At 40.7% G+C, this 27,763-nt stretch overlaps 1 protein-coding gene and 1 pseudogene across 1 annotated transcript; both read right to left on the reverse strand.

The window, feature by feature from the left end:
* Nucleotides 1-685: 685 nt before the first annotated feature.
* LOC122342154 (probable ATP-dependent RNA helicase DDX5) lies at nt 686-5,961 on the reverse strand. The gene is given in 15 exon segments (XM_043235958.1): nt 686-1,745; nt 1,891-1,960; nt 1,962-2,113; nt 2,987-3,046; nt 3,130-3,191; nt 3,277-3,387; nt 3,467-3,615; nt 3,617-3,640; nt 3,727-3,887; nt 3,968-4,109; nt 4,194-4,259; nt 4,341-4,474; nt 4,552-4,648; nt 4,736-4,907; nt 5,798-5,961. Coding segments are annotated over 15 exon segments (1,839 nt in total). The 5' UTR covers nt 5,839-5,961; the 3' UTR covers nt 686-1,347.
* Nucleotides 5,962-9,000: 3,039 nt separating this feature from the next.
* LOC122341357 overlaps nt 9,001-27,763 on the reverse strand; it is a 29,999-nt pseudogene continuing 11,236 nt past the window's right edge.

A 27,763-nucleotide genomic window follows, 5' to 3' on the forward strand; every position in this document is an offset into this window, starting at 1 on the left:
ATAGAAAATAAAAGATAATTATATTATCTTACACACATACAGAGCAATCAAATGAATTTGGATTTATTTTTAGATAATCACTAATGAGTAACACCTGCAGCAGCTGGAGGATGTCTGCTCACATCAAAACCAGATCAGTAATGTATTTTTACTTTTATACTGAACAGGCTCGTTGTTTCCAAGTAATCTCACCTAGAATAAATGGTTCACACTGCGTAGGTGTTAAATGCATGAACTAGTGTTCACACCAGAAGGCAAACACGGCCTGTGGAAACATGTGTGCTGCGTGTCACACTCGTGTCTGTATGAATCAGCATTAGTCAGTGTCTGTTGTTTCTGCTCATTATGGACTATTCTCTACTCAAAGACTTCTCAAATTTGTTCTTTGGCTTGTAAAATAAAAAAATCCCCCATACATATTAAAGTATATTTCTAACTGAATTTTCCACATGACTGAAAAACCCCCTGAACACCCCCCTAGTGTCACAACGCTATGCAAATGTGTTTAGGGTTCAGCTCCCTCAAAGGTATGCATGTACAAAATGTAGAAGCTGTAGTTATACCGTACAGGAAGTTGTGCACATGGAAATTCAAGATTACATTACAAATTAAAAAACCAAAAAAAAAAAAAAAAACAGAACACTTGATTAATGTTAAACTGAAAATAGAGATGGAGTTAAAAGGCTTTTTGCAAGTCATTTTTAATGACCCAGTAATTAGAGAAATACATCTGTTAAACAATCAATTAATACAAGTATACAGTACATAACATAGAATATAGTGAACTTGAGTAGCCACTTAAGATTGGTGCCATTACTATAAACAAGTGACTTTAAAAGATGTATTTTAAAAGGTTTCATTCCAATAATATTCAACATCAGGACCTTTTTGTTTAGCACCCATCAAACAGTTATGATTATCAAAACACAGACGTTCCTTTGCTCTCCGGCAATATATTGATATATGTAAAAGAAAAAAGCAATATAAGATGCATTCATGTTCAGAAACAGTAGCTCCAGCAGCTTCTGCTACTCACAAACAGACAGACACAAAAGCCACTTTTAATATTTTATTTGAGGACTCATGCAATGGCTATGAGTGGCCTTTGACATTTTTACAAGTGTTGATCCTTCATTACCTCTACAGTACAAAATAAGTTTAAGTTACTTAAAAAAAAAAAAAAAAATAAAAATGCATCTAACGAAAAAGGGAGGGAGGAGAAAAAAAAAATATCCTGCACAGCAGACTCTGGGACGCTTGTGACGGCATGTACATTTTACAACCTGCTCTGAAGAAATAAAGTTACATGAACGGAACAGTTAAAGATTCAGATTAGCAAACAAAACTTTACTGAGGGAACGCAGGTGGAGCCATGGGGAACGGCATGGACTGTGGCATCTGTTGGGGGTTGAAGGGGAACGGTGGAGGGTGGTTCATGCCGTTCTGGACAGCCCCTTGGTTGGGAGCAAACTGCTGGTTCTGATAGCCTTGGTTTCCGTACCCACCAGACTGATTGCCGGAGTTACCCTGTCCGTTATTGCTGTAACCCCCGCTAAAGCTGCTACTGCTGCTGCTGCTATTGTAACCGCTAGATCCGTTTTGAGTTTTGTTTCCAAACACTTTCTTCTGCCCATATGAGTCACCGTTACGGTTATCCTGGCCGTAGCTGTTGAAGTCCCGTCTGCCGCCAGAGTGGCGGTCCCGACGTCGTCCCTATACCTCCACCTCGACCTCCCTTGAACGACCTGGAAGAGAAATCGGGAGTTACACGGGGATTCGCAAACCGGCCAGAACCAAGTAAACAAAGCTGTACCCTTAAAAGAGAGATTATGAAGGACAAAACTGGCTGAGGGTAAAGCACAGCTCTTGTATCTCACCAATTGGATTTACCTCCTCTGTCTTCGGCCATTTGGATGAGCTTGGGGTTTATGGCTTGGTTGGCCTCACGGAGGACCGAGACGCAGGTCGTGAGCCTGTTTCATGTTGTTGGGCGTAAAGAAAGTGTAGGCTGTGCCGGTTTTCTGACTGCGAGCCGTACGGCCAATGCGGTGAATGTAGTCCTCGGAATTGTTGGGGTAGTCATAGTTAATGACAAATTTGACGTCTTCCACATCTGTTAAAAGAAAATGGACGCGCCATGGCAGGAGTAGAGGAGTGCGGGTGCACACCGCCATAGCCGCGAGGATAGGAGGCGTTAGCAAGGGAAACAATGAACGATAGGTCATCGACTTACCATGCTGAGGAAAGGATGGTTAAAAATCAGGATCCAAATGACAATTTACAATGTCCTCTATTAAAAGCGACAGGACAAACTGCTGCATCTTGCCAAGACTCAACTCGCTCAAAAAAAACGAGACCGATTAAGGGTCTTAAATTTTAGGCTGACGCAAGCTTTCCAACCAACCGGTGCTCACTTGAAAGAAAAATATGACTCTCTTTGGCAGGACTCGACATGACTGAAGCCAGCAAAAGGAGGGCACGCATCGACCAGCCGGGTAATCGCATTCAGTGAGGAGGCATGGAGATTAAAGCTACTGCTCTCGACGGAAAACCGCTAAAATTTTCTTAAAAACAGAAAAAAAAAAAACGCACTTCCTTTGGAGAAAACTCCCAGTCCTTCAACTTAAAAAGTTCAACAGTTCAAGCTGTTGCGCGAGAGCAGATGAGAGCAGGACGCAAGTGCAACCACTCAACGGCGCCGCACTCCTCCGCGGTATGCCGCCCCTTGGATTACACCCCAATCACGGAGCTCCGAACACCTCTGAATGCAATTTGATTGGCTGGCAGACAAGTAGAACTCCACAGAGGAGCTCCTTACCCCCTCCTGGTGAACCTGGACGCGTCATGCCAAGGTCCTGCCTCCAAGACTCCACCTTCAGGTGAGAGGGGCTCAGAAAGGCACAGCAGTTAAAAGGAAACGGCAGAACTGTATAGTATAGTAAACACAATATGAAGTGATAAAGGACATTAAGAAGGAACAACAAACCTAGTCCTCTGGAGGCAACATCTGTGGCAATGAGGATGGGCGCTTTGCCGTATTTGAATTCTGTTGAAGGAGGATAGAGGGAGTCAAATTGTGCAAATTACCCAAAATGGCATCCATGACGCAAGACTTGGGCGAGAACATACCATTGAGCACCCAGTCTCTTTCTTGCTGGCTCTTATCTCCATGGATGCCCATCGCTGGCCACCTGCAAGAGGAAGAGCTAATGAATTCACACCATTTCAGACCCAAACGAAGCATCCGTGACAGCCAAGCAAAGCAGGTCATCTTACCCATCCCTGCGCATCCTCCTGGTGAGATCGTCACACCTTTTCTTGGTCTCCACAAAAATAATGGTCTTGTTCTCCTTCTCACTCATGATTTCCTCCAGCAGGCGCATTAGTCTGAAAGAGCAGGTTAGTCATCACGCGTTCCTTCGCACAACCAACGAAACTAAACCTTTTAGATGTTCCTAGCACTCACTTGTCTTCCTTTTCGCCGTCGTTGCAAACGTCAACTATCTGTAAGATGTTGTGGTTGGCGCTGAGCTGCAGAGCACCGACGTTGATCTGTACATAGTCCTTCAGGAAGTCCTCAGCCAGCTGCCTCACCTCTTTGGGCCACGTTGCGCTCCCACATGAGAGTCTGTCGGTCTGGCTACAGGAGGAAGTTGGGATTGTGATTCTCTTTTTTTTAAGAAACCGTACATTTAAGTTGTTAAAACCAACCAAATCAATACATACTCTAATTTGGTCCACAATTTTTCGAATTTGAGGTTCAAATCCCATGTCAAGCATCCTGTCAGCTTCGTCGAGCACCAGATACGTGCACCTGCGCAGATTTGTCTTTCCAGCTTCAAGGAAATCGATTAGTCTTCCAGGTGTGGCAATACAAATCTCAACACCTGACAACAGCAATGGAAGAGTCAGACACTTTCATACAGAAAAACATATCAATGAGACTCCAACTTAGTTCTACTCGTACCCCTTTCCAGGTCCCGGATCTGTGGTCCTTTGGGAGCACCTCCGTAGATGCAGGTGGACTTGAGACGAGAAGCTTTGCCATACTCTGCTGCCACCTGCTGGACCTGCTGTGCCAATTCACGGGTGGGAGCCAGCACCAAGCACTAAACGGGGATGAAAACTCCAATTAAAAACAGCTGATTTAAGAAAAAGATGGAGATTCATACTTGACAGGTCATCAAACTTACAATGGGACCGTCGCCACGCTCCAGGAATGGTTGGTGGTTTATGTGAACAATAGCAGGAAGCAGATACTGTACAAAGATGAAGTTAAAACAAGTTTAAATGAGTCACAGCGAGACAATTTACATCAGGACGTTTGAAAAGCGTCATACCGAGAGAGTTTTTCCAGAGCCAGTCTGTGCAATGCCAACCATATCTTTGCCACTCAGTGCGACGGGCCACCCCTGAGCTTGGATGGGAGTCGGATCAGTCCAGTTCTGTTTACCGATCACGTCCATCACATAATCTACAAAATAAGTACAACGGTTAGTTTAACCTCGCGGGGCTCAATATTCAGTTTTAAAACAACTGCAAATAACCTACTTGGAAAGTTTGCTTCATGGAACTTCACAATGGGTTTGGGACAGTCTCGACCCTTCACCGTGATCTCTTTACTTCTCCTGTAGTGTTCAACATCTTGCTGCAATAAGAAATGAAAACATTAAACTCTGGAAGACAAAGAAAAAGAAAACCAGAAGACACACCCCGACTGCATTGCTTCACTTACAGTTGACCTCCGAGCAACTTCTGGATGCTCCTGGTAGAAGTTCTTCTCAAACTTGGGGAGCTCATCCAGGTTCCAGTGTTTTTTCCGCAGACGGTCACCAGGATTCCCAAACTTCTTGCCAGGAGGAGGTCCACCTCTACTGCCTCCAAAGCGTGGTGGTCCACTGCTGTAACTATTAGTAGATGGACCACATATTTTAGAATAAATAGGCTCAGTGACAGTTAGTTGGCCAGTATTTGTGTATATAGGTCAAAAGTACCCTAACATCGACACAGCCATGCTACTAAACACGGCCATTGAAAGATACACATTTGAAAGGTTTGGTAGGAGCATCAATAAACGCTGCCACCCAAAAAAACAAGTAAATTGTGTGTAGCACGCTTACAAGACAAAAAATTGTTGGCAACACAGTTAAGTAACGCATCGGACGGCATTGTCATGACACTTCGAGTAAATACACGACTCGCTTATCGTTGGTTTAACGCGTCTTAAAAAAAGAAACACAATACATGTAGTTTTGTACCCATTCTCACGCAAAAACAACACGAGGTCAGTTAAGCAAAACTCAAAAGGTTTAAATAATAGATGACAAAAGCTCGGGTTTCGATTCACATCGGGAGTTCTTGTCTGCGCCACGTTTTAACGTCGCTGCCATTTTATTTCCTACCGGCAGGAGACAAAGAGGAAAAAAACCGGCCGGCATTTTACAACATCACAGCCACATGGGCCGACCGGGCCTTTAAACGACATAAATCGACGAGATTCGCTCTGAACTCCAATTAAACGCGTTTTCGTCGACGCTCGAGGCGCATTTTACACGTCTAAAAGACATACACCCTTTTCCCGCACGATTTCCGTCGTGTAAACGGACACGCACCTAACCATCCGCCTAATACCCCGACACCCCCGATTAGATTTAATCGCGCAACGGACACGATAGCGAAACGATTCGTTTCGTCGGTGAAATCAATCGATCGCTGGCCAATTGATTACTAAAACCGCGTCGATTAATATTTTAAATTATCACAAATCTTTCGTCGAAAAAAACAAACACCATCTTACCCTCTGTCGCGACCGCGGTCTCTATCTGAATATCCAGGCATATTGTACTCTGAAATGATAAATTAAAAATTAAATAATCGGACGTTTTTTCCTCAGTATCGTGCGGTGATGGTGCTGGTGAACGTCGAGCACAGCGTGAACTCGACGGATTTTATAGGAAGAGGAAGTGACTTCCGAAAACCGCTGACGTCTTTGTGACGTCCGGTCGCCGCGCGTGCGCGTTCGGGGATCGAAGGCTGTCGATTCCTTGCAAAATATTGGGAGGGTGCTATAAAACAAGATAGCGCTATCTTATGATGGCAGTACGCGTTCATATTGCCTGGTAGTTACATCGAATTGGAAACGATACCATGTTGCATGCCCCCCGAAAAGCAGCAGTATGATCGCAGTGCGTTTTTTTGGCCTGCTTTAGTGAACATTACTATTCATTAACACTGAAAAGCATTGCATCTGATTGCATCTAGAGCTCCAAAATATTTTTAAAGCCCGCGAAAGTCTCATAAAGCCATAACCACAGAGTTATGTGTGCATTTACCTTATTACTAACCGCAAGCATGGAAACCTACGAGAAATGGTTTGAAATGCTAATTCTATTTGATGTTTTTCCCCTCACGGTTTTGTGGAGAAATACAGTTTACTGCAATCATTTAAATGTATGTTTAATGTATGACAAATAAAAGGCCTATATAATTAGTTCAAGTACGTTTTAGTTTTTTTTGGTCTTTCCATTGCATAGTTTTGATGACTCAACTCAGTGTAGAAAGTTAAAAACAAAGCATGAATGCTCAACCATTTGACTGGTCATTTAAATAATGGACTACACTTTTGTGTCATGAACGCAATGCTCTGGTTCTGGGTTTCATTGCTTTGTTTAAACGGTAAAACTTTTCTCAAGTCCCAAGTCAGTTTGAGTCTGACACCTAGAAAACTTCTTAAAAGGAGAATATTTTCACCTACCCCCACTTTCCAAGAGAAAGAGAGATCATATTCTTTCTTATTCTAATAGGGACATCTGCCCCCTTTGTTCCAAGATGATGCTTAACAGCCCACCTTAGTGTCACAAAAGGATCGTGAAGCACTGCGATACTTTTTTTTGCCACACTGTTGAACTTAATTCCCAGTTTTTGCAATCAAGATGACAAGAATATGGTAAATACATGACGTAACCCATTAAAACAATAAAAATGATCCCGTTTTCACTCAATCACTGATAAATGACCGAAAAAAGGAAAACAATGTATTTTGTGGATTATTCGGACAGAGTCATACAGAAGCAGGCGGCCACAGTGATCCCATCAGGAAGGCACGTTTAATCAGATCTAATTACACACAAAAATAAAACACTCTTACAAAAAAAGATAGTGTGTGTTACATTTAGCAAATTGCACTGGTCAGCTATGAAAGTTAAAAGTGTTGCTAGTAAATCATGCTGTAAAGGAACGACCCTCTCAAAAGCCTAAAATCAACAGGGCATCCAGTCCATATGGAGGTCTGTTTAACTATACAAATGAAAAAAAAAAAGTTAAAAGGAAGAGAAGACGAAGAGATCTTTATGTGTGCACCAGGTTTAAATGAAAGATATAATCATTCAATCCATAGAGAGTTTGGTAAATATATATTTTTTGCCTATTATATACAGCCATTATATAGTGTGTGTGTGTGTGCAAATTGTAATTTTTTTCTTTCAGATCTAATTGAATTAGATAAATGACAGTCAGTGACCCACATATATGAACAATATTCTATAACTATACAAAGCACCATCTCCGAATATTTAACTGATCCATCCAGAGGCTTTTTTTATTTCGTTTTTTTTTGTTTCACCTTCTTTCACACTCAGATTTATAAAAAAAAAAATAACAAAAGATGTATAGCTCATTTTCAGCGTATGCAAACTCTTTAACAACAGTCCATGGTCATAGAGGATTGCTATAGACAGGCAGCATCTCAGAAACATTCAACTAATATATATATATATATATATATATATATATATATATATATATATATATATATAAAAACCGCATTTGTTTATTTATGCAGTTTCTTTTAATAATCCTGAAGGACAGGTTTTCAAGCTGTGCATTTCGGGAGGCTTACAAACAGCACACGGGTCATGCTTTTGTTGTTTTCTGCTAGATTTACACCTAAAGCTGACGTATTTCTATAAAAGATAGAATTGTTTCTTGTTCTTTAATACAGCGATCCTCCTTGCAGTTCGCCTGTAACGCTCACTGAAGGCCAGTGACATTTGTCATGAAAAACAATCAGTAAATTGGTACTACAATGGGTTAATAATAAATTACAAAAATAACAATACGGACACTTCTCTCCCTTGGTTTACCCGAGGGGCAAACGGTTGCATTTCTTCTTTAAGGAAGTAACAATAATAAGAATCCTAATTTAAAAACAGGCCCAGAAAATAAAAGGTAACAATATAATGAGAAGGTATGAAATGGAAGACACTTCACATCTCATTAACATGCTCATACATATGCATCATATTGAAATCGATTAAAGGGTTCGATTGACATCGGAGACAGATTAGAATACAGTTTACCAAAAAGTTGACACCAGTAATGCAACATATTAAAATGTTTTTCTTCACAATTTTTCTTAAAAATAAAAAAAAGAAAGATGGAATTTGAACATTCAAAGCAAGCCTCACTGAAGCCATTTCAATGGGCTCAACTTCATTTTCTGCTCTGGAAACATCGGCAACGGTTCCTGCGACGATGCCAATATATTACATCTGTATAGTTTTACTCTCTTAACCTCGTCCTCTCGAGCCTCTCATATAAAATAAAGCTAGACTACCTACCTACCTAAGATTTCATGTATTCATTCGTTCACTTTCAACAAGCTTATAAGGTGACACCAGTCGTGAGGAACGGAGCACGGGTAGATGGTGTCCGCTGTAGGGCAGCCGAGGAGAGGCCAGCGGAGCCGACGTCCCCCCGATCGAAAGGATCCCGCGGCTTGCTAAGGTCCAAGCGGGCCGAAGAGCAGGTCCCAAACGACAGACGTACAAGTCTTCAGGTACGGTAGAGCTTCTGCGTTAGCTCTCGCTTCGCGCACCCCCGCTAAAGTCTGGCTTCCCGAAAGTCTAGTCTGTGAAAATGCTACATGGAATACTGTTAATATGCTGTCTTAATGCTAAAAATCAACGTATGGACTCGAGAGAAAAAAAAAAAAAAGGAGGAGGGAAGGTTCCAAAATAGTAAGTAAAAGAGTTACTAGCAGCTGAAAAGATACGTTGTTTTCTTCTCTTCTTTTCGAATAATGCAGAAAGATCTGTGTAGCAGCACCAGGCGTGGAGTGCCGCGGTGTTGTCCACCCTTCCTCAGCTCAGCCCCTGCGTCTGAGGCCCACACGTCTGCCGGCTGACTGACAGGTCCGTCCCGCCTGGAGAAAGGTTCCTCTGCGAGCGCCGGCGGCGGAGCATCATTCCACAGCGAAGCCGCAGGTCTCCTCGATGGCCGTCAGCAGCTTGTCGTAGAGTTTGTCGTAGCTCGCAAATGCGGAGGAATGTCGATGCGGTTGAAGCTGAGGAAGATTCGTTAGAAAGATGTGAATTAGACGGACCGATTGGCTAATCTCCTTATACATCTATAAGCATTGAACACGAGCATTAGATGTTCCTTGCCGCTTTGGTAGCGCATAATGCCCTTCTTTGGTTTTTAAATATTTAGAAACTACGGCGTTGGTTAAAAGTCCGCATTTCAAAGCTGCAGTTGTGCGACAAAAAAAAAAAAAAGTAATTTTGTCAAATATTATTACAAAAATTCAAATGAGCAGTTTACTATTTTAATATATTTTAAGATGTGAGCTGAATTTTCAGCATCATTACTCTTAGTCTTCAGTGTCAAGCGATCCTTCAGAAATCACAGTTTTTGTGCAAGAAACATTTTTACGCTATTGTTAACAGCTGTGCTTTTTATATGTTTGTGGAAACCGTGAGGCAGTTTTTCAGCATTGTTCATAAACAGAAATTCTAAAGAATAGCATGTAAATAAATCATAAATCTTCTCTAACGTTACAAACGCCTCCACGGTCATGCATATTACTAGAATATTAGTCATTTATTAGATCTTATTCTACTTTTCTAAACCCTGTCCGATAACTACACCTAACAACTAACTCACTGTTAATAAGCAGCAAATTAATTTATTAAGGAAAAGAAGTAAATAGGTAAACATAAGTGTTACCAAAAAGCATTAAAAAAGAAATGAGAAAAACCAAAGTGCACATCTATACTAAATGTAGAACACAGACGCAAAAGAGTCAGAGCATGCCTGATGTTTTTATTTAAAAGTGTGATTTCCTTCTGGCTGTTGTTGGTATAGTATATATAGCATAGTATATACAGAACATAGATATAGTATATATAGAATAGAAATGTAGAAATGTGCTCACCAAGTGTGTGCTTTGGGCAGGTTGTTGGTGCTGGCGTCGATCTGATGGATGGTGAAGAGACGTGGTCCAGCAGCACCTGGATCATACAGCGATTCAGAGCAAACGTATAGGTATGATTATTCTTTCTAGACGCTGAATGAGTGCTAAAGCCCGTGCTAAAGGACATCAGGTACCTTGCAGGGCTTTGAATCCTTGCAGCGGGACTCTGGAGGAGCCGGTGACAAACTGCAGCAGTCTGGCTCTCCTCTCCTCGTCATACGACTCCACGGCCCGCCAGAACCACTTCACGATGTTACTGTCAGGAGTGCAGTGCTTCAGACGCGTGTTTGACTTCCAGTCGTTGATGTCGATCTTCCCGAGCCCGCACACAATAAGCTGAAATTGAGACACAATGAAATCATCAAGCATGCTCCGATAAAGCCTATAATACGGAGTAATCAAGTCCTGGTTGAAGTGGATTAGCGTTTCTTAAAGTGCGATTTCGTACCTCCAACTCTTTCTCATCGAACGCCTTGAGTAGGTGTTGCGGGATGACCTCGTTAAAGCCTTTCTGCAGGGCCAGGAACTGAGCCTCGATGCCCCTCAGGAAGCGCCAGTTCACATACAGCCTTCGCAAAAACACCAACAAGACACTTAGGCTACGTTCAGACTGCCAGACAGAAAAAAATCAGTTTTTCTTTTTTTTTTTTTTTTCCCCGCATTTCAGATATTATCCAGATGGGCTTTTTGAAAGTCTAGACAGCAAAGAAACACGCAAATTAGATTTTTTCTAAACCTGATTCAAACCACATTTGAAGGTGGTTTGAAATGCGATTCAATCAGACTTTTGCAGATGCCTCTCGGTCTGGATGCTCTGGCACTCAAGTCAGATGTCAAAAAAGTCTTTGCGTCACTTTTAACACGACACATGGGAAACATTCATACTGTATTAAAACAGAACATCACGCTGTATATTAGTCATCTCTACACTGTCTGCGTACTACTACTCTTTTAAAGAGCGAGATGATGCACCTCCACTTTTCCTGCATCCCTTTTGAAAGCCTCGTCACATATTTGGGTACGCCTACATCATTACCGAAGCCACCCGTGAGGTTGGTTGTGTCACATAAAACGGATTTGATCGGTTAAGAGTGCCGACAGACCAGAGGAAGAAGGCGCTCACCTCACATACTCCTTCTTGGTGTCTTGGGTGACAGGGATGCTCTTGCCGTTGGGTTTGAGCTCGTGTTGAATGATCTCTCCATATGCATTGTGTTCGACGCAGAACGTGTGGTCCAACACCCCGGTGATGTCATTATCTCTAAACACAGACACACCGAAAAAATATTATTGGATCGATTATGCGTGCAATATACTCGTCCTGTGCTTGTATTCATTTTGAAGTGAATTAGTTTTAATACTAACTGGGCGATTCCAATTGCAGGACTAATCTGAGTGAGCTAATGAAGACAAAATGTGATTCTAACTGATGATAATAATATATTATCATGCATCAGTTCTAAACTCTCTTTTGCTGAAAACAAAGGCAAGCGATGCAGTTCTGAGTGTATATGCTACAGTGCTGTAGACGGGTGTATAAAGCGCACTGACAGGATCCAGACGAGGCTGTTGTGGAGATCCGGATCCACCGACTCCATGTCGTCCAGAGTGATGGGTTTCCCTAGCAACTGCTTGTAGAAGGGCAGCGTGAAGCCTCCGTCTATGTAGTGCCCGTGGAAAACAGCCATTCCCATAATCCTCCCCACAAAGTGGAAATAAGACAAATGCTCCTAAAAACACAAAACAATTGTAAAGAGGTGAGTGTTTGTTTTTTTTTTTTAGGAAATTCTAGCATTTAGTAAATGGGAAGAGCCAGGTCCCCTTACCGGATTGACGGCAGAGTCAGGGTTGATCTGTAGCGTGTAGATGTCATCTCGTGAATACTGGAAGAGTCCGTAGTATGGATTTAACATCTCGTGTGACAACAAGTACAACCACTCCCTGTGACACAAACACACAAATTATTGACAGACATCGAGCGTACGATGGCCCACGCTGTTATACGCTAGCTCTACCACTAGATGGACACACAAGTGTTAAAAGACAGCATGAAAGCGCATTCATAGCCCACTTTACTTCCCTGTTGGGATACATTTATTAGAGAAATAGGATATCATTCAAAAACGTATGCCAGGAGTTACACACAGCTGACTGGATTGTGAAAAGTGATAGCAGATGGTTCAAGAAAGAGGAGAAAGCTACATATTGAAATGTACATTTTTCATCCAAATTACAAAGAAATGTTTTTGTATTGTATTATTGTATCCTAATAAATGTCTTAAGAAAACGGTTTTAAGTTTTGTGTCTGGTACCTAAGCGACTCCACCGTAGTCAGTCCTTCCTCTCCTCTGAACTTGACCATCAACCTCTTCCACAGGTCCTTCGGCCTCATCTTCATCACCTGCCGGTATGATTCCTGAGGAGATGTAAGAGAGATTACAGAAAGGTCACACGGATGCAAGATCACATAACTAGTTGACAAACTAGTTTCAGACTTATTCAGCTTTACATATAACGTCAAGTGTACACATTTCTTGGAGTACGACCTCATTTCAGTTTTTTTTGTTTCCATTTTTATTGCAGTTTTGTTAAGTTTCAGTCAGTTCGTTTGTTCTCATTTGTATTCTTTTTTTAAAATGTCTGTACATTTAAAATTGCATTTTAATTATTATTTTAAAAATTAGATTTTTAATCCGTTGTAATGGTTTTATTACATCAAGTCAAAGTAAATAAAAGTTTCTTTGGCAGCTAGCTGAAATAAAATTCTGTGTTTTATTTCAGTTACCATTGAGGCTTTGGTTTTGGTTAACTATAATAAGCCTGGTATATGCGCATAAGACAGATTTTTTAATATATAAATTTCTATAATAAATTCCTAAAAATATATATATTAAAATGATCCAAAACTAATTACAGGAAAAAATATATTTGTTATTTTAGTTCAATAGTTCAAATGGATACTAAATCAAATAGTTTTTCCTCAAACTGCTCTACTTAAAAAAGCGGACTGATATTTCTTTCCCACCTGATCATCATTTTCCTGTAAATCTTTTTGATATCAATTTTCACTTGATTTGATTGAACAAGACACGCTTCAACAGTCTTAAACGCAACGCTCAAATCTTAAGCTAAGCCATTTCACTGGACACATCCCTTGAAGATGAGTCAATATATTACAGTTGATCTGTCATCTTAGGATCTTGCCAATAAAGTCAAAAGAACCCAAACTCATGCGAAGGCTTCACATAATCCGATGTTTACGGTCAGAGCCGTCCGTGGGAGAGAGGCGCAGCATGCTGGAATGCAGCATCCAGAAATGTCTGTGCGCATCCAGCTCAACACCCATAAACACCCTAAAACAGATGACCAAACAGACAGGCAGAGCAAAATCACTTCAAGCTGAGCAAAGAGAGAAGGGGGTATGAATGTTGAATTGAGGCTCAGGAACGTGTGCAGAACATCTCACACCATTAGCTGAACTCAGCTGATGCATTATGGCTTGTGGGTAACATCCAGCAGAGCCCAAAGGGCCCCACAGTAAAGGTTAAGCAGGCCCCTGGGCTGGTTGAGCGCTATTAAAGGCTCATTTAGACAGACAGGTGTTACAACCTCAAACAACGACTGAGTTCACATCTTTGAGCTGTCAACCTGTTCAGCGTTTTGTCCTCTTCGTCCAAACAAAAAAGCGCAACAACAGAAACAGCCCGCGAAATTAGTTTTATTTATTTTGGCCATTTAACTCTTGCAGCAGAGATAGAATTTAATGTATTTTAGAAAGAGGTATGAATGCAACGGTAGATTTTGTGCCACACAAAGCGATGACTTAAATACCAGTCTTAAATCTGCTAGTATCTGGTTTCTGATAAAAAGATCTATAATGATTAATATTTAGTAACGTTATCAGTGTCTCTACATGTCTCACTGGATCGTTTTAACGCCGTCCTTGCTGAATGAAGTAATTCTCCTCCTCAAAAGATCTCCTCACGCGAGACCTCGATACGGCAGTGTCCCGCCTGCGGCTGCTGCTGGGACAGCTCCTGCCGCAGGATTTTCAGTTTCTGCACCAGATCCCGCTTGTACTTGGGCACCGTGAGACACTCTGGGTCCTCGGGGAGATTTCCGGGAGACACGACGGACTGAGCCTGCTCCTTCCAGCTGCCCGGGACGACTGCGGAGACGGAGAGAGGGGGTAATAAAACCAGATGAAACGTTGCGTCAACATGCAAACAGACACTGCGGCCTGACCACATCTTTACTCCGAAAGAGTAAAGAGCTCCCAAATGCATCAAGTGAAGACACCAGGCCACTTCACCAGCTCTGACACGGCCCTGAACTGATATGATGCTGAATATACAATGACTTCAGCAAAACACAGGGCACTCGTGAACGCTGCTTAAATGTCACTGCATTAAATTAGACAATGCTGCTGCTTGAGCAAACACTTCAGTGCTGGACGGATACAAACGGAGCGAGACGTTAAGATTTCTCCATGCGACAGGGCTCCTCACACTCGCTCTCTGTCTGCACGTGATCCACATTCCTCAAATATTCCCTTCCTCCCGTTCACTTTCCGTGACACGCAGAAGCTCTCTTCTCTTTGCCTACAGTGCTCCCGCTTCATGCTGCATTTAGAGGACTTACAGTAACGGCTCTCAGATCTGGTTTGAATCTGAATCAAATGTAAACACAGTCAGACTAAATGGGTTCTTACTGCGCTTTCTAAAAACAGGCTGACGTTCATTATCCACATTTTTGCAGGAGAGTAACTATCAAGAAAATAAGCAATAACTATTGTTTATACATCTTTGAATATATTTGTATATACATAAAAATTTTTTGGGAAAAAAAGAAAATAGAAAATATAATTTTTATTATTTAATTTACTCTCTATCTTCACACTCACATTATTAAAAAATAAATATTAAAAAAAGAATTATACCAAATAACTTATAGTGCCTTGCAAAAGTATTCATACCCCATACCACTTTTGCATGTCATTATAGAATCATTCGATCATCATGTCTATTATGATCAGGTCTTTGTACTTTAAGGACCACAAAAAAAAAAAAAAATTAATTGCAAACATTATGAAATATGACTTATATTTCAGTTAATACCTGTTCAGAATTGCATATTTATTACTAGTGCTGTCAAATGATTGATCGCGATTAATCGCACCCAAAATTAAAGTTTTTGTTTACATAATGCGTGTGCGTACACGTACATAAAATTTTCTAAACATATGCTGTAAACACTGGTCTTCATTTGTAAATGTACACAGAACACGCACACACATTCATTTTGAATGCGATTAATTACTTTGACGGCGCTATTTAATATAATGTTTGAAAAAACAAGCTAAATGACTAGCTAGCACATTTTTGGATCACTTGTCTTTTTTCCATTAGTGATCATTTGTGACCCTTCAAATGCTGGATGATGATGAAGAGGGCGGATCCAGTAAGTGAAGCATGCACACACGCACAGCCACCCGAAGCTCCCAGCACGCACTTAAAATCACAGACCGATCGTGAGATCATAAACCCATCGAGCTGGAGAGGAAAGCACACGGCACAGAGGATTTTTGCCTGATGACAGAGAGGTGAGATTTTCAGCGCTGATAAAAGGCAGATGTTTGACAGATATCCACATAATCTGTCTGATGCCTTTTCCAAAAGTGAGAGCACTGCAGCGCCAGGAACATTTAGACCGACTCTCCTTGACAGTTCGCTCACTTGAAGGATGCCGTCTCGGTGCTAATGATCTGCTCGGACTGAGGTCTGGTATCTCAGTGTGGAAAACACGGCCATGCCAAGTAAAATTCACAATCTAGGTAATCAACATATTTAGTTTATAATTATTTGTGGTATATTGCACACTGTTGTTGCTCTACTAGTTGCAATATATTCATAGCTCATGGAGATTTTATCATTTTATATATATATATAAACGAAACTATGTACAGTCTGGCGACAGCAAGGGTGTTTTCTAACAGGATGATTGTAATGCTACAAGCTGTTCCTAAACAAATATTCATTAGGGATTACCAAATGACTAATCTCTTTAATACTATTGTCAAAAGCCAATTAAAACGAGCAATAGATCATTATTTGTAATTTAAAAATTTGCTCTATTGTATAAAAGAAAAAAGCGCCATGTTTTTTCTTCTTTACATATGCATGTCCAGTCATACATGTTACGTGAGCATTATCTTTTACATTTTACCTGATCTTTACTATATATTATACCTTTGCTTTTGCCTGAATGAATTTCAAACAGGGCTGTGATATTAATCACATTCAAAAAGTTTTTACTTAATATGGTGAATAAGTATATATTACGATATATATTTTTACGTGTTATAATATATAATACACATATATTATATATGCATGTGTGTACCTATAAATATACACGACACAGATACACACAAACATACATACTTTTTTTTTTTTTGGATGAGACCATTCAATTTTGCTCACTGTGAAAGCCATATTAATCCACCCCATCAACATCTTGGCTCAAAGGTGGATGCTTCACATTGTGAAGTGATACTATGGAGGTGCAACGCTTCATTTCCTAGCTCCCAGGTCAAGTGATATTGCTCGACTTGTGAGATCTCTCCCCCGTGCGTGCCGTACCCCACCAAACACTCTGGTTACTGCAAGAACACGAAGCGGGAAAACGGAATGTGGGACACGTCCTTTGATGTGTCAGGACAGGAAAAGGGAAACTCGATCTCTCCCCATTAACGCATTCCTCTGGCACACGCGACACACACGCAAGCGGCGCACGTGTAAAACAGAGACGGAGTGCTGCGCCTGCGGAGAGTCGATTCGGTCCTTACCTGCTCTGAGCCTCGACGGCAGCACGGGAGCCGTTCGGACTTGGGCTGTGGGAATAAACGGGAAAAACACGCGGGGTGAGACTTCAGCAGCAGCACAGCGTCTAATGTTGTTTCTGTTGAAGCCGAGTCCGACTCACTTCAGGACGAGGTGCAGGTTAGCGGAGAGGCGCGGGTCTGTGAACTGTGTGGTTCGGTTGTTGTGGTCCACAAAGTACACTCGTCCGGTGGCTGTGTTTCTTATCTCCCAGCCTGGAGGCAATGGGCCCAACTCCTCACAATTCACATTACTGAGATCCCTGCAGAGAGAGAGAGAGAGAGAGAGAGAGAGAGAGAGAGAGAGAGAGAGAGAGAGAGAGAGAGAGAGAGAGAGAGAGAGAGAGAGAGAGAGAGAGACAGAGAGAGATAGAGAGAGAGAGAGAGAGAGAGGAGAGAGAGAGAGAGAGAGGAGAGAGAGAGAGAGAGAGAGAGAGAGAGAGAGAGAGAGAGAGAGAGAGAGAGAGAGAGAGAGAGAGAGAGAGAGAGAGAGAGAGAGAGAGAGAGAGGGAGAGAGAGAGAGAGACAGAGAGAGAGAGAGAGAGAGACAGAGAGAGAGAGAGAGAGAGAGAGAGAGAGAGAGAGAGAGAGAGAGGAGAGAGAGAGAGAGAGAGAGAGAGAGAGAGAGAGAGAGAGAGAGAGAGAGAGAGAGAGAGAGAGAGAGAGAGAGAGAGAGAGAGAGAGAGAGAGAGAGAGAGAGAGAGAGAGAGAGAGAGAGAGAGGAGAGAGAGAGAGAGAGAGAGAGAGAGAGAGAGACAGAGAGAGAGAGAGAGAGAGAGACAGGAGAGAGAGACAGACAGGAGAGAGACAGAGAGAGAGACAGAGAGAGAGAAAGAGACAGAGAGAGAGAAAGAGACAGAGAGAAACAGAGAGAGAGCGAGAGAGAGCGAGGCACACAGCAATTACTACACTTTCATTTGAATAATATGATTATACATATTGCAATTATTGCAATCATTAAACTGATAAGATCAGAATATTATTTTTTTGAGCTCTTGCACACGAGTTTTATTTTTGTTGAGACGTTAAATTATGGTACTTTAATTATAATAGCAATTATATTATATTTGGGATGCATAATGTGTATAAATGTAAATAACATCTGGAATGTATTTCTACTTTATGTGGAGGTGTAGTAAGTTTAATGTATAGTGAGTTGATTTTTAATAGTTATTTTGTTTTTATTATTTACATTTTTTTTCTCCCTTCTTTTCTCTTTATATGTATGACATTTATTAATATTTTAAAATTTGTGTATTTCTTTACATTTTACTTTGGATTTCAGATAACTTATGAAATAAACCTAAAAATACATTTTTAGTATTTATTGTGAAATTATTTATATCATGATAATCGTAAAAATGCCTAGTATTCATAAAAAAACACTTTTAGTAATTTTAACATGCCCCTTAGACTAAAGTCAGCATAACCGCATGGAGGAAGATAAAAACAACAAAAAAACAGAGAAAACAAACTTCAGGGATGTTGCTTTCCAGGCTTCTGCCAAACATTATCAAACTAATGGAGCCAAAATGTGCAGCATTGCAAAAATGCTCAATGTCAACTCTGAAAGAGACTAGAAAAATAACCTATAGCCCACCCTCATTTTTTCAATCACGTTAGTGCGCTCAAGCAGCTTTGCCTACACAAATACTGGCTACACAGTCTCTCATATACTGTTTCCAGGCTCCCCAAGTTTTTGTCCAAGCGAGTTAACAGCATTGAGCTTTGAGCCGCTTTTCACTAAAAGTAATATCTCGTCAGTCAAAAACCAATAGCTCTATATTACAAATTAATATTTAGATTTTGTCACATAAAATTACTTTGTGCATTGCGTTTGGTTATGAGACGGGGCACAAGTTTCCAAACCAATCCAGAGTAAAGTAGAAGTTAAAGAAGTGAACGCTAACAGACGTGTAAAAAGATAAAGGATGTACCTGGGCACCCTGGGGTCGTGCCACGTGCTGACGCCCGTCTGCGTGTGCAGGAAGTACACCTGACCCTGCTGCGTGGTCCTTTGCTCTGTGAACAAACACCAGGGGGCGACATCGCTCATTCACAGTCACAAGAGGCTCTAATGCCATCATCCTTGAGCCATACTTTAAGGCTTTCGCTTTCGCTTTGATTCCTTTTAATCGATGCTGACACAAAACCACAAAGATCGTGTTGAAGGACCACTCCACTCATTCTCCAACTCCAACAGAGTTAATAAGGTGACTTTTCCTGTTTTTGAATCCATTCAGCCAATCTCTCAGTAGCACCGCGTTCAAAAGTGACCAAAGAGTTTCAATATTTTTCCTATTTAAAACCCGACTCTTCTGTAGTTGTATTGTATAATAAGACTTTTGGGAAATAAAGTTGTGATTTTCTAGGCTGATAGGAATGGTGTAATATCACAGCGCCAGTTCCTCGATTATTACGGCGGAATGAGAGTATCATTTCTAGTCATACTGGCCTATGAAATCACAGCGTTTTATTTTCCATCAGTCTTAGAACATGAACCAACAACAGAAGTTTTAAACAGGAAAAATATAGAAACTCTGGTCATTTTGAAACAATGCTACTGGTCTAATAAATTCAATGATCTATGCTAAGCTATGCTAAAAGTGCTATCGCCAGACCTGGAAATCAGCTGAATAGACTCAAAAACAGTAAAACTCAACTTATTAGTTGGAGAATGAGCCTATTTTAGGAGGTTCCTTTAACCTTCCACATAAGGCTTTTCTTTCTTTAATGAACCACCTTCAATAAACTCTCAAAATGAGGATCTGGTCAAAATTACTATATATTTTCCTTTATTAATTGAACTTGATATTCAGCATGATATTCACTTAATACTATAAATAGGGAAGCAAACGCATTTCACACTTATGTACAAACACATTATTCAAGTAAACTCCACACAACAAGCTACCTTTTAAATTAGAGCCTCATGTGTTTTATCAACACAAAGGATAGTGATCGTGTTTGTGTTTATTGATAGTGAATGTGTTTTATATGTATGTGTGTGTGTGTGTGTGTGTGTGTGTGTGTGTATTTATTCATTTTCATGTATTCTGATATTTCACCCTGCCTCTCATGTCTACAGACTCATTTAGCTACTTAAGCAGAGGAGAGAAGAGCACACAGAGCTCTGTTTAACCTGTGTCTATAACCTCTGCCCTCTGAATCTCTCCACGGACTCTCACACACACACACACACACACACACACACACACAGCAGGATTTCCAGGTCACCCGTCTGACCCTGCAGCTGGCGCTGACGGCACGTCGGAGATATTTCAGACAAGCTTCTTTTCTACAGCTCCAGAGACGTTTTAATTACTCCTGCTGCAGCACAAATTTCCAGCACAAGTGCATGTGTGTGTGTGTGTGTGCGCGCATGCAGGGTGTATTTTTGACCTTTGCAAGCTGGCCAGTAATAATGGAAGAACTGATGTGTGCGTGTACGAACCATATCCCTCGGGCAGGTCGGGCGGTGTGTGTAGATGAGTTCTGCTCATGTAGTTTCTGTGTCTCTGAGAGCGAACCCTGCGCTCCTGTACCCGGGGGTCATCCGCAGGAACGCCCGCCGCCCCGTTGGGTGTCATGATGGGCGTGTTCTCGTCCACCAGGCAGCTGAGCGGCCGGCCGGGGCTGGAGTACTCAGACGCAGGCCTGTGTGTGCGTTTCAAAGATGAAATGAGAACATCAGCACAAACAGATGGCGTGAAAATAGTTGTAAAGTATGGAGGAATGTGCTGCGCTAGCAACAGCAAGGATCAATTTATAAAAACAGTCGCACACATCCCACAAACCCAAGCAGGGTTCAGGTGTCGGACAAGAAAATCTAATTACAACAAAAGAACAAACATGTACCTGAAAAAGACCTAATGGTCCAAACATTGCAATGTTAAATCATTTTTGTGGAGCAGTCAGAGCAGTGTGCGGACAATACGTTTGTTCTTTTGCTAGCAACATTAAGGTCATGGGATTGATTCTGTCCCTTGAATAAAAGTGTGTGTTAAATGTGTAAGTAAACAGTTCATGTACGAGCTAAAGATTACAGTGCATTTTTAAAATAAATATCATGAACATTACAGAAATTATTCAAACTATTAACCAGCCAAAAGTTAGTTTGGTGATCTTAACTGGTTTAAAATGGTCTGATTAGCTTGACAATCAAAACTATTTTAAAACCAGCTAACAGATCAGACTAAGTCTAACAAGCCATCTTAGGCTAGTCCGTCTTATTCAACAATACCATGTCAAACCCAATTTGGGCCTGGAAATTTAGGCAAAAATAAAATGCTTTATTTCAGTATGCAAACCATTCGAAACCTTAAGAAAAATACAAAAAATAAATATAATAAATAATAAATATAAATATAAATATAAATAAAACAAAAACACTTAAATTAAAATAATGCAACATTATTATACAATTAATTTTTAATTTTAAAAGATAAAAGATCGTAATAAAAGCAAAAACTAAAACAAAAATAGAAATGAGCAAATAAAACTAATTTTAATCATTCATCAAAGCAACCACCTGAAAGCCTCTAAACAGCGCTCTAAAGCCAGTCAACAGAGCAGATTAAAACCAACAAATCGACTGGTTTCTGCAGGCTCTTATAACAATCTGATTGGCACTGCTGGGTTACAGATTCATATTAAAACAATACAGATGGGTATCGGCAGAGAGCCAAGCACACAATAGTGTGACCCTTTTGGTGAGAGGTTCAAATCTCAGTAGAACAAAATGTACAGTTGCTTTGGATACTAAATGAATAATGTAGCGGTGTCAGTGCCCTGCGGTCTCCGTGGACAAACACTGGCAGGCGGGCTGCGAGGAGCAGTCACTTTCAGCGTGACAAAGTCGCCCAGACCTGCAACCTCTCCAAACAAGGCGGTGAATTTCTGTCCGGCTCCAGCTGCCCCAGGTCGACTGTAAGTGCTGTTATTGTGAAGTGAAACATCTAAGTACAACAGCAGCTCAACCGTGAAGCGGCTGGCAACACGTGAGCTCAGCGGGCGAGGACAGAGTGCTGAATCATGTAGCGCATAAACACAGCCTGTACTAAACTTTCAATATTCCCTCTGTTGCACTCCGGTTCGACACATCCAAGCCTTCGGAGGCAACGTCAGAGCCAAAATGAAGATTCGAGAGCTCGAGGGCTGAGGAATTGTAACGTGTGCCGCACACCAGGACTAGACATCAGGCCTCAACAGTTAACCTCACTGATGCGTCTGGTTGAACTGAAGGAGCTAGAACAATAGAGGCTGTAGAGGAGAAAGGAATAGAAATAGAGGACATATTGGCCAACTTTGCGAGCATTTTACGCACTAGGGTTGCATACGTGATTTTACAGTCTGAACAAGCTGAGGCTAGTTGAGGACAGTCAGAACCAGCCTGCAGATTAAATCTGACAGATTCTACAGATAATCGGGCAGTGTATGATGCTCACAGATCTTTTAGCTTCAGACTTGATTCTATCCAGTCGGAGGTTATCAAACATCTGACATTTTTGTCATTTGTCACGTGTCTCCTAAGCGGTTTCTCTGAGTTTGTTGTGATCAGAACAACTTTAAACTGTTTTTAAATCTTGATAAATCCAAGCGACTTTCTCAAATCGATATAGTCATTGTTTACTCCGACATCTGAGCCGATGAAGGCGCAGGAGCGATTTGCTTTTGAGCGGAATGGGCCCCCGACCTATGTTTGTGTGAATCATTTGTGATTCAGCTTCTTCGACTAAATCTTTACTTATGTCAGTGAAATCGACATTTAGCAGAAATGTATCGTCAACCCTCTCCTCCGATTCCTCAATAATACAGCTCAGAAACTAAATCTCAGTACCTAAAGCGCTCAGCTTCTCTATTAGTGGAGAGATGATACCAGATAAAATTAATTTGCGCATGCAACCTCTATCACTAATGCATTCATATAAGCGTCATCTTTACTGTGCAGGTTTATCTAAATTAAACAAGCGGAAATCTGTGAGAAATGTAACGACCTAAAGGCAAAAGACCTGATGAAAGTGAGCTGTCACAGGAGCAGTGATCACGTGGGCAGCACTGTGTGCCATATGACATATGCCATATGTGCACAAGGTGTTTGAGTTTTTAGCTCAGAGTTCAGGCTTATTTGTTCATTAATGACTCCATCGGCAACTTGTTTACGTCGGCGGAAAATCTGAAGTGGTTCAACCCCTGTTATGCACCCTAAAACGCACACACACTGCAAAAATATTTTCCATAGCGTCTTTTATTATTTGAGGTAAATTAATGCCTGGGCTGAGTTTCCCCAAATGCATTGTAAGCATATAAGTAGGTTGTATAGACCACAGCGTTTGGGAAACGCAGTCCAGACCAGTATTTTCTCTAGATCTTAAATCTTGGAATGCTGCCTGGAATGTTACTTGGTCTTTATGGTTGAGTGTTTCCTTAAAAATTCATGAAGTGGGGATGCTCCCCGACACGGCTTTATGTCTTTCAGCTGTGTTCTGGATAAATTTGGGTCAGTGTCTGAGATGGCAAAGGAGACAGATGTGGCAGACCTATTATGCGCACACACAGAAGAGTCACTGTCCTATTCAGCAAAACCACCTCAAACCCAATGACCTGGACAGTAGATTAGGGTGAGCCAAAATGCCTCTGTCCTGTAAGACTTGGCCGGTCGGCAAAACCATGTGGCTATCTAACCATACAAAAAAATAAAATAAAATAAAAAAAGTAGTTAAAAATGAACAAAATGAGAATAAATTGAAACGAACAATAAAATAAAAACAAAAATAAAAATTTATAAAAAGTAAAATAAAAATACATCAAATAAAAACAATAATAATAAAAAAATTAATTTAAATGAATAAAACGGATAATAAATAAATAAATAAAAAGTAGACTGGGACTACACCAAAGTAAAGCTGACTCCACCTGGTAGGTCTCTCCCATTGGGTGCTGCGTGTGATATGATTCAGATACTGGATCCGGCCAGATGCAGTTCTCCTCTCCTCCCAGCTGCAGAAAGAACACAAGAGACATTCATACAGACGAACAAACAGACAGACAGACAGACAGACAGACACACGCACATGGCGCAGGAACAAACACAGGGCTTGGATAAGAAACGCTGGCTGCTACTGTTGGTATCTGCTAACGCTAAACACTTTTATATTTAAGCACTCATTTAGTTGCTTGAGTTATTTCCACGTACCCATCAGGCAGGTCGTTGTCAAACAGACGACTGCAGTCCACCACTGGCCCTCCGGTGCCTATCCTGTCCCTGGACTGAAGACTAACTGTTAACACAAACACACACAAACAGGCTGTTAGAGGAGTCCCATCTGTGAGAGTTTAGCGTGTCATGGTTTGACAGAAAAAATGTGACAGCAATGTCAAAGTGAGTGACACGCATAGCATCTCGCCATTTTGGGGTGTGTGTATGCATTTGATTTTTTAAATCCATCATTTGTATTTAAAAATGTTGGAATATCGCAATTTTATTATTAGATACTGATAATACCAAAAATGCAAACAAACAACAATAAAAACATACAGGACAACAATTGTTTAAGAATTTATCAATATGTGTGTTTTTTTCAAAACAGTATATCGGCATTTATAGATATACTGTAGGTCACGCATTTAAATATTGCCATGCAATACCTTGCATTTTAACAAAATATCAATTTTAACTAAAGTGATTTAAAACAAATGGTTAAAAAGCATTTACATATCATTTAATAAAATAATGCATATTTTTAAATTGACCCAAAGCATATTGTCAGATACAAATAAAACTGTCAGAAAAATAAAAACTGACAAAAAAAAAAAAAATTATATATGTATATGGCAGAAACACATAGATGCATTGCAAAAAATCAGTTAAATGCATTAAATAATGTTTTTATTTAATATAAAAAGAAGACATTGCTATCTTTAATATCATAAAGCTGCATTTATTATGAATTATCAATAAAAAATGTTTGAAAAAAATTCTTAATAACTGATATTTTAATTAACAACAACAATAATAATAAAATATAATAATATCTGCAGACACAAATATACCATATTTTTACACAGCAGTGTTTCCCATACATTGATTTATTAAGTATTGCCCACAACAATTTCAAAACAGACCACCAATTTGATTTGATAAAAGGCTTTGATTAAACATAGGCACTGCGTTTCAAAAATCGAAACCCGATGCGGATGTTTTTATACCACTGTATTTCTAAAAAGAATCCGACAGTCTTAATAAACTGTTTAATGTCATATTCAGTTCATCTACGCATATCACGCCTGATAAAACACTGTTTGTGAGCGGGCGCTACATTGCGTACAGCTGTTACCAGAAAAACCTCCAGCTGGCAGAGAATTCATTTGCATATGCATACAAATACAGTACAAGTCTGTGGGAAACACTGATACAGTCTGCAGTAAGACATGTATTCTGGGTTAGGAGTATTCAGTATAAGACAGTAAAGCTTGCCTTGGGGTTAATAACTACTTGCTTTACATTCACGTGACTCATCAAAGCACATGTGATGCATATCTTGAAGCGTGACGAAGACATACAGGCATATAAGAGGCTTGTTTGAAACCCTCGGCCATGGGAAAGCATTCATTTTCTGACAAATGGGTTATAGTTATGGGACCCAGCAACCCGGAGCGCAAATACATCACCACCCTACAAAACCACCGATGAAGGAACAATGCCGCTCTTCAAGAGCATGAAAGATCAGCAAAGCGCAACAGATAAATCAAGACAGAATGAGTGCGTTTTTTCCTCTTTTTCCCTCCCAAACCCGAGAAAGTTTTTAGGGCGTCCAAGGCGACTCGTGGGTTTAACCGTAATTACCGGCAAGCTTTGAAGATGGCGTGACTCACGGAGGATAAAATGGCAGATGTGCCAAATTCCTGACAGGTCGATTCCTCGAAAGCGGGCAAAGCTTGTGACTCACCTACTATCTGTCCCCTCACGGTATCGCTGTCATTGGGCCCCAGCTTGTTCCGGTCCAGGCTGATCTGTAAATGAGCGAAAGAGAGAGAGAGAGAGAGAGAGAAAAAGTTTCAGGAACAGGAAAAGGTTGAGAAACTAAAGAGCCCACGTGAAGTTTGTGCCGTAACCTCTGACCTCCCGCTCGGCGAACCATAAAACAGCCTAAAGCGCTGCACATTTTCATGAGTGAGGTCACATACACTGCAGCGCTCTGTATTAGTGCGTGTGTGTATGCGTGTGTGCCAGCGTGTATGTGTGTGTGAGACACACACAGAGGCTGCTTTTATTCCTCTCAGACTGTAGATGTGCTGATAGGGTGAGGCCTTCCAGAAACACGCTGGGGCTCTCTGTCATTGCGGAAAGAGGAGACAGGAATAACAAGTAGCCTGCAGACATTAGAGAGGCCACTATCTGTTCTCACTCTCTCTCACACACACTCTCAGATCAGGATGCACAGCTAGACTAAACAGGGCTGAAGGAGCGTTCACACATCCCTCACATTTTAAACCCTTCATATGGTCAAACACCTCACGAAGAATGATAGCGATGACTTTATGGCTGAATGTGACTTTCACTAGACTAGATACACACATACAGAATCATGGCAAGTCGAAAATAATCTGAAAATAATTGTTATAAAAATAATGAATTTCCTAGACCAAAAAAGTTTTTGTACAAAAAATAAAAAATTATGAAGATTATCTAATGATATGTAATAATACAGCTGTCACCAGTACACATACAATTTTTTTTTACTATTTACTATCTATATTAGAAATTCCTAAAATTAAAAATACACAAATATTTTAAGAAAATTAGTATATATATATATATATATATATATATATATATATATATATATATATATATATATATAAACAAACATGCACATATACAGAAATGTATAACAAGGATGAAAATTAATAGGAAAAGCAAAATAAAGAGATTTCTGTGAATTTATATAGAACTAATTTCCTATTTAAGACGTGATTATTACGGACAGACTGAATGGGGGACAGATAAAGAGAGAGACAGACAAAGAATGATGGCAGAGAGACAGAAGGGTGCAACAGGAAACGGTGAACTGAATCACTTCAGCTGTAGGAGTGGCTGTGGGTTTCCTGTGCTTATCCAGGACGGTGGTCACGCTGGAGGCTTTCTAGGGAAAGCCTGCTTTTAAAATGTTCTTAAACATAAGCGTAGGGCTGGAACGCAGCCAGACAGACTCTCGCACCCTTAACGTCCCGACTGACTGCAGTTCACCAGCAAAAAAAACAAAACAAAAACCAAGCACCAGTTCTTGTGCAGCCGACGGAAAGTGACACACAAATAACAGGACAGCCTCTACCTGAGACAGACAGTGGTCTACAGCCAAAGAAAGTGTATTATTACGTCCAAAAACGTTGTTGTGTGTTTTATTTACAGGATGCCCGCTTAACACCGCAGCCATTGTAGTACATACTTACAAACTCTGGAGCCAATTATACGCACAAAAGTACACTTGAAATCTACCTGAGCCAGTTTTATCACACACACACACACACACACACACACACACACATTAGACCCATGTTTTCTGAGGCCTAATTATGCAGATGCCTAGCAGTCAGTCATACACACACAGACACACTTACAGCCTGTGTCC

The sequence above is a fragment of the Puntigrus tetrazona genome, chromosome 3 (genome assembly GCF_018831695.1).
Source record: "Puntigrus tetrazona isolate hp1 chromosome 3, ASM1883169v1, whole genome shotgun sequence".
Lineage (NCBI taxonomy): Eukaryota > Metazoa > Chordata > Actinopteri > Cypriniformes > Cyprinidae > Puntigrus > Puntigrus tetrazona.